The following is a 12,232-nucleotide window of genomic DNA, read 5'->3' on the forward strand; positions in this document are numbered from 1 at the left end:
CGAGAGCCAAACAATTTACTCAATGAGCGTTGTTTTCGCGGTACTGAGAGCTAAAGAAATCACTTTTAACTCGAGCGTACTGTCTTGAAAATTGATGAGCTTTGAGGAAACGTTTTTATAAAAAGGGAGAAATTATAATTTGAATGTATATAATTTCTTGAAATACAGGTGCTTAGCATGCATAAATCATCACTCCTTTGTAATAAACAGGCTTACCCGGCAAACATCGTACCGCCTAACAATCAATGAGCAGTTTAATTACACCATTTACAAATCAAGAACGCCTCTACCGATTTCAATTATTTTTGACTTATTATTATGACATAAAAACAAAAACTCAATAAAAATAAGAATTAAAATGGCTTGTAAGAAATAAATTTTCCTCATTCGATCTAGATAGAGTAGGGGGTAGACCGGGGCACATTTACGCGGACTTTTATCAGTGAATTTTCTAATTTTTATGCTTCGACTTAGGACACTTTAGACATTGCAGTTTCATAATGCGGTTAGTAAAGTCAAAATTTTATGCATTCAGTTGTTGCAATTTTTGTATTTTTAACCGTAGAGAAATGTTTTTTGGTCTAAGTCTGTTGAGTAAACTTTCCCCGATATCGGGGCAAGTTTATGCAAAATCTTGTGAGAATAGCCCATAGGGAGCAGTAGTAATACGTCACGGCACGTGGCGAGCATGTTATAACTCGCTTCTGAAAAATTAAACTGTGTTAACGTGCCAGGTCCACCCAACACATTCGGGTTAATTCTCTTGAATAAAGCACCTTCTAATGTGAAACAGTTTTTTTATAAGGCGCAAGACCAAATAAATTGGATGGTTTACGAACACGTGAACATGCCAAATATAATTGACCATGAGAAAAACATGGGCTTTCTAAATTCAGACCACAAACGCTCAGCGGTTGACCTTGTGATTTGTATATCGTCGTCGTGAATGCAACACGAATTGGAAACGGTATTCATTTAAACTAAAAGGGCATATCAGTAGGATCATAGGTATCCTCAGAATGAGAACTTCCTCTTCTTTGAATTTTCCTTTGAGTATAGTCGCGTGAATCACTTTGATATATGTATACTTTTCAATCACCAAAAGCGTTAAATGATAAGTTCACACTTATCTGAACAACCCTATCGTCTAAGTATATACTACCTCTATAGGTGCTGCAATTGGCCTTTGACGGAAGGGTTTTGGACTTTTAACCTGTTGCGAGAATATTTCACGGTCTTAATATAATTGATTTTGGAAGTAGCAATAATTAAAGCCTTTGTTGTTTGCTGTGTACGCTGTTCGGGGTAAATACGAATTTCTGTATATATCCATTCGGAAAAAAATCTTTCTTATTTGGTCGTTTCTTTCGGACGTGGAAATGTAGTGCGGCTCGGATGCTGGTCATTTCTTGGTGTATAAGTTTTCCTTTCCAGGGAGTAGAGCCCCAGAGAGTGTTAACGGATTGGAGAACACTTAACCTCTTCCCGAGAACACTACTAACCTCGTTCTGGTGAATCCATTTATCTCGCCGCCGAGGGCGAGGCGTGATTGGAGGGTGATTACGTCATCGCCATTCCCCCCCCCCCCTCGCCCTAACCCCTGCTTTCTTCCCTTCCCTGCCCGAGGTGTGACGGGTGAATTGATAGTCGTGAGGTAGTCTGAGGATTCAGTGTGCCTAATGAATGCATCGAAGGAACGCCCGATGAATTCGTAATGAGATATGAGAGTGACAGGGGAGACGGCAATAGGTGTCCGCATGTTAAATATCCGGGGGATGGATAGGTGGGTGGGTGAGATATGGGCGGGCGGCCTCACAGGTGTGCCTCGACCCAGCCATTTAAAGTAGAATTCCACAATGGAGGCATTCATATCCGTTTCATCACCAAATTGACGCCTCAAAAGACTCCATTGACTGCACCGAAAAATGTTTTGCTCCGCCATGAGGGAGACGTCTTTTTTCCTCTTTGATTGAATTAGCGAAATAGTGGTGATGGCACATGTATAAGAAGGGTGATAGTTCAATGGTGGGATCTCTTAGCTTATTGAGGATGTTGTGCGAGGCGTGTAATATATATCCCGTCAGAAATAAACTAGCAAGGGAGCGAAATGTAATGTTACGTTTGCGACTGGATGAAAATTTGAGTACCACCCATAGTTTCATTCCAGTACGATATTCTATTTCTGATACTGATATATTTCAGATACTGGGAAGTTCAGTTTTCAATCCAGGACATAACGGCATTTTTTCCTTTTGGTTTTGGAATTGTTCCGGGGATTTTGTTTAGTTTTTATCCGCAGTAGTTTCGACTCCACTTTCGTTCCGACCAAAGTTTAACCCCTCGGTATCCATGCTATTTCATTTCGTCTCTTATTTTCGCTCTCCGGTACGCAACTATTGAAAATTAACTGGTTACCCCTAACGTTTCATTTTGAATACCTTTCCGGGAGGGGGGTTTTTAACATTGAACGGAACTGTTTTGTTACTAGCGGTTGATTCCGCATGGTTGGCGATTTGATCGGAATTTTTGCATTAGAAATTTTTATTGAACGAATGGACGAAATCATTGGAACCCATCAAACTTGGAAACATTTGAGTATTACTGGTTGTGGGAAGACGTTTTATTTCACTGCCACATTTATAATCAATTATTCTGTGCTGTAAAATGAAAAAAAAGAGCGAAGATTTGTCAGTAAGCTATTCTTGTATCAAGGGGTGGAAGAGTACTAAAGATAATTAATTTGGTGCCTTAGATGCGGAAAGATCAACGATAATCATGTATAGAAGAAGCACGTGATGTGGAAATCTAATACCACCTCATTCATTATGATCTGACCTTAACATCGCTGTTCTTGCATTTTAGGACGAGAAACGTGAATAGGGGTAGTGTGTGGCTGTTGAAGTCCACATGTTAGTTAGCCTTAACGTTAATGCGAAGGTAAGAAGTGTAATCGTGCCTTGTTAATTGGCCCCGGCTATGGTTTAATTTATTTTCCGGAGAGAGATATAAATGATTTGCTTTGAGATCATAATTTTGCTTAAATGTTTTTTTTTTCAAAAAGATAATGCCTTAACTGCGATCATTGCAGTAGAATAACTGGAAATTTAAACGTACTACCAATAGGAATCGCTGATTCATACGCCACCTTCGCCGGGAAGTCTCCACCCCAGAGTAGGATGGGAACCACTAAAATGATTGTCACAATTAAGATCATGTATTGTTTTCATATTTTTCACGAAAAACATACCAATTATTTTTCGCAATTCGAATACCCCTAAAAACTGCCTAAGTAATGCGGTGTGGTTTTGAGCGGAGAATTCTTCTTTCCCGGTTTGTAAGCATGCGTTTTCGTTGCCATTCAGAAGTTATTAGCCTCTTTCTTCGGTATTTAAAAAAATTTTGAATGTATTTTTTTCACATGAATCAACATAAATAGTAATCTGTGTCCAGTTTTCCAAGTTATGTTGTGATAACCCGTATTGATACCCTCTAGATTTAGAGCTAGAGAACCCGAGGGGATTTATTTCTTTCAAAGAATGTGAGAAACAAATTTTTAGCACTTATCATGCCAGCATCCCTAAAATGTATCATTTTATCATTAGTTTTTAACGGATATTTTCCTCTTTTCTGGGTGACCATTTTCATTTCTTAAGACGTTTGGGTCCTTAAGGGAGGCTATAGACGACAGTTACAGTGTGCTTCATGAAGAATGAGCAGTGATGGAAGGGTAGAGAAAAACCTTGCATGGGATGTATCCTGCTCTTAACGAAACGCGATGGCTATACCATTGTCTCTCGCCTTCAATTTCGCCTCCATTTAATTGTCCCATCCGACCGACGGAGATCGGTACCGAAAGTAACTCCCACACAGCACTCTGCTGGGATCGGGAAATCTCGGAAAAATCTCCATCAACACCGAGATTTGAACTCGGGCCATCGACATGGGAAGCCGTCACTGCAGTCGCCAACATTCCAGCTCGGTTTTCTTTTATCGTATGTATCGTGTATTTTGTGACATCCTGCCCTTAAACGCGCTCATCCATCCTCTATCGTCAGTCCATGCCATTCCCCTTCCAGCTCCCTTTCCTTCTCTTTTCCCTTCCCTGCCTTCCTCTCCCACCATCTCCCCCTCCTCCTCCTCCGCCCCACACCATTCCCTTTGAAGCCCTCCCGCCGGCGTTTGTTTTTCCAATCAAGGGGCGGCCTGCCTCTTCTCTCCACACCGCACGCACTTACACCCCTGTGTTTCTATTTCCCATCCCCTAAGATCCTATCCATTCTCTTTACTCTTAGGCCGATACTACTCCGCCTCTTTTGACGCGTTCGCGCCCACACATGTGGTATCTGGGCAGAACTATCGTCAGACTCATCCGTACTTTTTCATGTGGAGCGTCATCCCTGAAACAGGCATCTGTTACATCGTGTCACGTCCGAAGCGTGGAAAAATCCGTTATATTCACAATTTCCAAAGATAGAATACTGAGAATCATGTGTATCTTGACTAGGAAACCAAAATAATTGTTTTAGTGAAGGGTACTTCATGGATTTATCAGTTGCGTATTGGATTGGTAACCTAGGCCATCTGGCTTTGGGCATCAATGCTTTATTTGACGCTTAATAAAAACTACACACCCCGATGGAAATGGCCTTCATTTTTCAATTAGCAATGGTACTAAAATCATCGGCTGTATGATATGGGTGGAAATAGTGTTTGGTTCCGCTTTTTTTGACATGGAAATCAAGGGCTAGGCATGTTTAAACAGATTTTATAGGAAGTTGTTATCTTAAGTGTACAGGGTACGCCTCTTTCTGCTTCAGTGTGTCTTTAGTTGGTTAAATGTATTGGTTCTTGAACTACCCTCTTGTTATTTTTCCACAACCTCCTGAGCAACAGGCTTTCGATCAATCAATGAGCTTATTGGCCATGACTGATTTCAGTCTAGTATATAAGAAAACCTGAAGTAGTGAATATGAAACATAATTAACCATGGTTGTGTACCCCATATTGGAAAGCTACTTATGGCTGAAACGTGCAACAGGTGAAAAATTAAGCAATTTATCTTCCCGAACGAAGAGGATGAATCCTTTGAAACAAAAGGTTGGCGAAATTCTTCATTAAGTGCATAAAAACGATATGAACACCAGCTGCAATCATTGGACATGATATCGCATCATTATATTTCTCGTTTGCTGCATTTGGATACGAATTTTTTCCTTCTGGGTCCATTCAGAAATGGGCTGCCGAAGAAATCACGCACGAACGACTGTTATGTCCATTGTAGAACAGGCAATAGCCCTCAGCGCTCTTGGACTGGCTGTCACCTCGACGCGTGCGAGTCGAATATGCTACTGGATTTTTCCTCTTCACGGAGAATGACGTAGAGTTGGCGGCGGCTACGAAAGATCAATGCAGAGGGATGGAGACGCGAGGAAAAAGTCGCTAACTCCCTCCTCAAACACGAGACGACTCCCGGTGGACGCCGTCACCGCCGGACCCGCCCGCGCCGACCGCTGCTGCTCCTCTCCCCACTCCCTCATGCCTTCCCGTCTCCTGGGGCCAGAGGTGATTTTTAAAAAAATATAAGAGGTGGGGCACAGTACCGCCTTCATTATAGTGTTAGATAGGCCTTTACAATTGAAGCACGTAGGCTATGGAGTATCTAACAGCAATTTATCATTTTATGATTCAATTTTTGATTTTGATGATCATAAAATGATGCTGATATAATCAAAATTTGAATTTAAATGGTGGATATAATCCGTAATTATAATGAAGAAAAAGCTTCAATAACCATTATTTACTGCTTTATCTATTAAAACTACCAGTTTAATTTCTCGGGCGTTAATATTCTAGATTTTTACGTTTTCATCATATTTAGACAATTCACCACTTTTTCAAATATGTGTGGCATTTGGAATATTATAAAATTCATAATTTTACCTACATTGGAGACAAAGGGGGCCGCGGATTATCTTAGTCTCCGTTTAAGAGCGCCCTTGATATGAAACGAGTCGGGTCACCCACTGCGTGTGGATAGAATGAGGGTACTCGGAGTTTATAGAGTTTAGAGATTTTCACAGATTTTAGTGCAAGTCACGTAATTGCTTCCTTACATACATGAGCGTACCTGTGGATGGGTGTTCGGACTTCCCCGCACCCACACCCCACGCCTGGCCCCCTCTCCTCTTCGCCACCCACTTCTCTCCGCACCTCTGCCACGGATGACTTTTCGGCTGCCACCGCCCACTCCTTGAAACACATACGCTGGTCAATTCACACCTCCTCTCGCACGGTGCCCGCGGAGTTTCAGGAAAAGGTTTCCTCGTATTTGACTGCTTTTTTATTCTCCTACCTCGGCTGCCACTGTTCTCTTTCTCCCTACTCTCGGTTGAAGATAGAAGGGTGTACCTGTACCCTCCATCGCAAGGATACACCCTCATGCGTCCAATGCTGCCTGGAGGTGCCAGTGGGTCTAGTTGAAACTTAGTTGTGTAGCCGTCGTAGGTGGCGCAGCACTATTGTATTTGTTGGAGGGCAATGTCAGCTAAATCCTTGTGAATCGTTGGGGATACCGAAATAGATAGGATATTATGGCTTGCTAACCTCATGTTCTATAATGGAAGCAATGCGTTTGATAAGGTCACCAAATAAATCTGCTTATGAAAACGTGAGTAAATTGCAGCATTTGTTTTGTAAATTCAGTCGTGTCAGGCAAAACATGATGGAACTCCTTCATGATCTATCACAAAACGAAAGACAATGGCAGGTTCCACAATTTATTAATCACTGCGATCGTTGATAATGGCTTCCGGGTGCAGCTGCGTGTTGCGCTTTGTCGTGCGAGCTTTCGCGACCGTTGCAGGACGCATCATCGCCCGATGATGCGTCCTGCAACGGTCGCGAAAGCTCGCACGACAAAGCGCAACACGCAGCTGCACCCGGAAGCCATTATCAACGATGCCCCTCGCTGCGAAAACCTACGTTCACTGCGATCGGTTTCGATTACTATGAAAATGATAATATGTAATAGAAACCGGTCGCAGTAATTAATAAATTGTGGAACCTGCCATTGTCTTTCGTTTTGTGATACGGAATTTGTTTTGATTTGGATATTGTTCTCTGCCGATTTCCCAAAATACGTTTATTAAGAAATTATGCACGGCGGAATAATAAACCAAATAAGGCGCTCTTCCTCCATTTGAATGCCGAAGTTGAATACTTTCCACATGACGGTATAATGATACGCTTTCATAGACGAGCCAGTGAACTCTGTTGTAGTCGTTCATGCAATAGTCACGAGTCAATCAGCAAGCGCGAGGATAAAGAGCGAGTGAACGAAAGTCTCCAATCATGCGCGGCATTCATTAAATCCCTTCATCCTCAAGCACATAAGTGATTTTGTAAATTTTATTAGTGAATGACCTTCCAGAGTTTTATACCTACATCATATTTAGGCTTTCATAGCGCAGTGATAGCGCAGATGCTAATAGCATTGTACACCTTGCATGTGCGGCAGATATTGTCTTGCATTATCCACTGACCACCCCAAATAAAGCAGAAGCTTTTGTCAGTTTTTCTCTTAATCCGAGTCATCGGCCGAAACGGAATAAATTCTGTAGTCGATCATTCCGTGATTCATCATGGAACCATTTTCCTTGCGTTTAGACTTTTTTTCACACTAAATTAAATGTCTATTCTTATTCATCTATAGAAGAATAGAACGAAAAGCAGAAGAGTACTTGGATGAGGACCAATTTGGATTCAGAAAAAACAAAGGAACAAGGGAAGCAATATTGGCCCTAAGACTGCTCATAGAGAACAGAATGGAAAAGAACAAGCCAACATTCGTTGTGTTTGTGGACTTAGAGAAAGCATTTGACAACGTGGATTGGAGCACAATGCTTGGAATCCTCAAGGAAATTGGGGTTCTTTATAATGACAGAAGAATCATCCACAGTTTATACAAAAACCAAGTAGCCGTGATAAAATCAGGGCCCAGCTGTGAAGAAGCAAGAATTAGGAAAGGAGTGCGACAAGGCTGTACATTGTCACCCGTAATTTTCAACGTTTACATTGAAAAAGCCATTAATGAAATCAAAGAAAAGGAATTGGGAGTGAATATCCATGGAGAAAAAATTAGCATGCTAAGATTTGCCGATGACATAGCCGTTATAGCAGAAACAGAGAAGGATTTGAAAAATATTCTGGTTAATATGGGTAGGGTAATGAGTAGATATCAACTGAAAATAAGCACGAAGAAAACCAAGATCTTAGTATGCAGCAGAAGAGAAGAAGTCAAGACCAACATTAAAATAGGGAGGCAAAAACTGATAGAGGTGGATGAATTCTGTTAATTGGGAAGCAAGATAACTAGTGACGGGAGAAGCAAGAAAGAAATTATCAGCAGAATAGCCCTGGCGAAGAGAGCTTCAAAAGAGAGACCTGCCTACAGCGGGAAACTTAAATATGGAAGTAAAGAAACAATTTATAAGAACCTACATCTGCAGTATGCTCCTATACGGAAGTGAGGCGTGGACAATGACCGCAGCGGAGAAAGCAAGGATAGAGGCCTTTGAAATGTGGTGCTACAGAAGAATGATGAAAATCAAATGGATCGACCGAGTTAGTAACGAGGAAGTCCTAAGAAGGGTAGGAGAGAAGAGAAGCCTCATGAAAACCTTAATAAGAAGACGGAACAACCTTATAGGCCACATCTTGAGACATGATGGCCTGATGAAGACAATCGTCGAAGGACAAGTGGAAGGCAAGAATGGAAAAGGAAGACCCCGAACAAAATATATGGAACAAGTAAAGAGAGATGTGAAAGAGAAGAAATACGTAGGAGTGAAAAGATTAGCTGATAGGAGAACTGAGTGGAGAGCTGCGTCAAACCAATCCTAGGATTGTTGACCAGTGATGATGATGATTCATATTCAGTGTTATTACTTATCGTTATCACTTCAATTATTCATTCAAGCTATCGGTAAAACGTTAACTACAAACACGATTTCTTAAAACTGGTCCTCGTACCCACAGGATCAGCTTTCTAAAACCTTAGTACATACAGGCAATATTTTTTCCACCTCTGTGCGTTTCATTTGCCGATTAATATTTTGTTTTCTCCTCGGTAGAAAGGCTTAGGAGTCTTCTGATAAATATTTGCTACCAGGTTTTGAAACTGGGTATGTGGTAGCTGTTATCTCCCATGTTCTTTACTTGTGCCTTCGGCTCGTGAGATCCTCATCCTCCTTCCTTTTCACCCGGGAAACTCACCCCGCATTATCCGCTCTCAAACCTTCCCCCTATCTCTTTTTTCCCGCTTCGTTTAAACGGCCTTATTCTAATGGAGGTCGCAATGTGTACTTTCGCAGACAAATTTAAGTTGTAACCAAGGGCGGGTGATGGTGCCTGGAATGTGTACTTTAATGGGTAATGATTATGGGACATCTGGCATTCAGCTCTTCAATTGGTCGGTGGAAGTCAAAAAGATGACGAAAATAAAAGAAAAAATCAACTCTTTCCCCTTTTTCCTGTCTCTTTCACGTTTACGCTTACAAAGGAAGATTTTTCTGTTGCTGTTTTGCATCGATGGTGTTCATCCATTCTTCATTTCCTACTTGCTATTCTGAGATCTGCCGGTGATTCCCTTTTTGCATAGTATTCTGGTGATGGGTAGCATTTTGTAGACGTAGAATCCTAAAATTTGGGGTTCAAGATCCAGACGGACGTATATAGTTTAATGAATGCTTATGGCTTTATTAAAATTAATTTATATCCAATATAAAATCCAATAAAGCTAAATAGCGTGCCCATCACGTTCGTTCAGTTTGAAGCTAAGTAAAGCGAAATTAATAATTTGCTTTTCGTATTAGATAGTGCTGTGTTCTTACTTTCCTGCTCTTGAAAGATGCTTGTGAAATTACCTCCTTTCATTGCAGTATTGTTTGTAATAAGTTATTGTTATTTAATATTCAGGATAGCTGAGCTAAACTTGCAAATTACTGGGTGTTATTTTTGTCGCTTACAATGATATCTATTTATTAAGTTTAAAAAAGTATATTTGAGTTAATTCCTATTTTAAATATTATCTTGGATCTAATATTATGCTTGTAAGTATTCATTCGTATATCAGTTAATCGCACTCATGTCTTGTGATTGAGAATTGGATTTACTTGGCCAGAATGATTACTTGGTGGGAAAAAATCTGTATCTCACTCTTATCATTTTATGTGCGCAGGTCCGGTTATAAGTCACGTGACTATTCAACTGCTTATAAATTACTGCCATTGTGCGTAAAATTTTCCCTGTACATTAAATTCCGTAACGGTAAGCCAAAATTATTCACTCTCTGCATTGAGGAATGAATATGCTAGTTACCATTAGGGCACAGTTTTAAGTCCTAATTAGTTTCCAAATTCCTATTTTTTTTACAATGCGCAATCAGAGAGAGGAAGCAAGCGAAATAAATGACATTCTTATGTATTAAGAATAATTATGTTTTATATGCCGATAGGTTGCCTCTTGTAGCCCTGTAAACTCTGGGATCCTGATAAGCATGTTTGTCTTTCCATCAGGTATTCCAGTAGCCGAACCACGAGAGTATTTCGTACAACTACGCCCTCTTCGAGACGCGAACCTGCGACATTTGGGTTACAGGCGGGAGCGTTACCTACCGGACTGATTCGGTCGGTATAACTTAAATAATTGGTGAAATAATAAATTCTCTTTGGAATTATATGATGGTTTTTCAGGGCATAGCTATATTGAAAGAAGTGACATTTACGTATCATTCAAAAAGGTGGAATGGGCATACTTATATTTATGTTATGCATGCACCAAATGCGTAAATGGAGTTTGCAGAAATATGATAATGGTTGGGATGACATCCTGGAATATTTTTAGAAATAATTTTTTAATGATTCTTGATCATATAGTTTCAGGCCTTAAAGAGGCTTATATTTTTAGTTTTCTTTTTTGGAGAATGTTTATTTAGTTTCATAAAAATTCGTCTATATTTTCGTAGCCGTTGTTTTGTTCCGCCTCCTGAGAAAGTTCAAGGTTATGGTAGTTTTTATAATAAAGTATTTTATCGACTCCTTGAAGCTTCCAAAACATAAACCGGGAGCTATACGGAGACCATTCTACCTCGCTCGTATTTTCTTAGATGTGTGGAATGATTCTGTCGTGAAAAGTCATCGAGTTCTTAAAGACAGTAGTGATATCATATCAACGAGAGGTGGGAAACAAATATTTTTCTTATAAGACCTAATCGATTTGCTGCTGAGTGAAGAAATGCGTTATTGAGAATTTATTTAATAGCGTAGAATTTATAGGATTTTTGAAACTCGAATATATTATATCTGCTCATTACTGGAAGTTTCTTTTAGGAAGTCTTTTGATTTTTAGTCCAAGTAATAAATAACTGCAACTTTTTGAGGAAATTATAATCAGAAACATATTTTATTGCATTTGAGTAATCACTCTTGGTGCTTTTGAGTGGATATAAGCGAGAAATCGGTCTAATCGAATGTTCTATTATCATCATTCTCCTTCTATATACATGCCTCAGATGGTCGTCAAAATATTTATATCAATATGATGCTCGTGGGTACCAAAACGCTTTAAAGCAATACGTTTCGGGGTCTTGTATTTTGAAATTAATACTCGAATAAAATATTAATTTTTATAATGTATAATGATGACATTATTCATTGAGTGATCGGATACGTGTTTACATCGCATATATATCCATGATACGCGGATGAAACTGGATATATGTGAGGAATATCTATCGGATATTAATGTGTTTACAACCGAGGAGTGTTTTAAGTTATTTTGAATGTTTTTTCAGCTTAATGTAAGTATATTGCTCTCTTTATTTTCCTATCCATAATAATTAATGGAAGGTAGGCCAAGGACCTAAAGACATCTTATTAACTCGCCATGAACTAATATTTTTGGACTGCATTTATGGCTGGTTATATAATGTGGACCGTAAAAAATTTGACATGCAGGACCGAGACAGAGGCTACCTAAAGTAAAGTGTCCAATTGAGTGTAAATGTTTTGCTCGTATCAGGGACAGGTCATTTTATGCAGGTTCAGAGTTACTGGTACTACTCTAATAATTTTCAAATTTTGTTTTTAAGTTAAAGATATACGACTGTTGGTTTTATTGCTCGATTGTGCACTTGATGTGATATCCCGGATGATTAATCGCGCATTTTTGATCG

At 39.8% G+C, this 12,232-nt stretch overlaps 1 protein-coding gene across 1 annotated transcript in view; it reads left to right on the forward strand.

Moving 5' to 3' along the window:
* Window positions 1–12,232, forward strand: part of LOC124155232 (protein Wnt-6-like) — a 155,626-nt gene that overhangs the window by 77,787 nt on the left and 65,607 nt on the right. Inside the window, exon 3 of the mRNA XM_046528948.1 lies at window positions 10,575–10,685. Within this exon, the coding sequence (XP_046384904.1) occupies window positions 10,575–10,685 (111 nt within the window). The remainder of the gene's footprint in view (window positions 1–10,574; window positions 10,686–12,232) is intronic.

Source organism: Ischnura elegans, chromosome 3 (assembly GCF_921293095.1).
Source record: "Ischnura elegans chromosome 3, ioIscEleg1.1, whole genome shotgun sequence".
Lineage (NCBI taxonomy): Eukaryota > Metazoa > Arthropoda > Insecta > Odonata > Coenagrionidae > Ischnura > Ischnura elegans.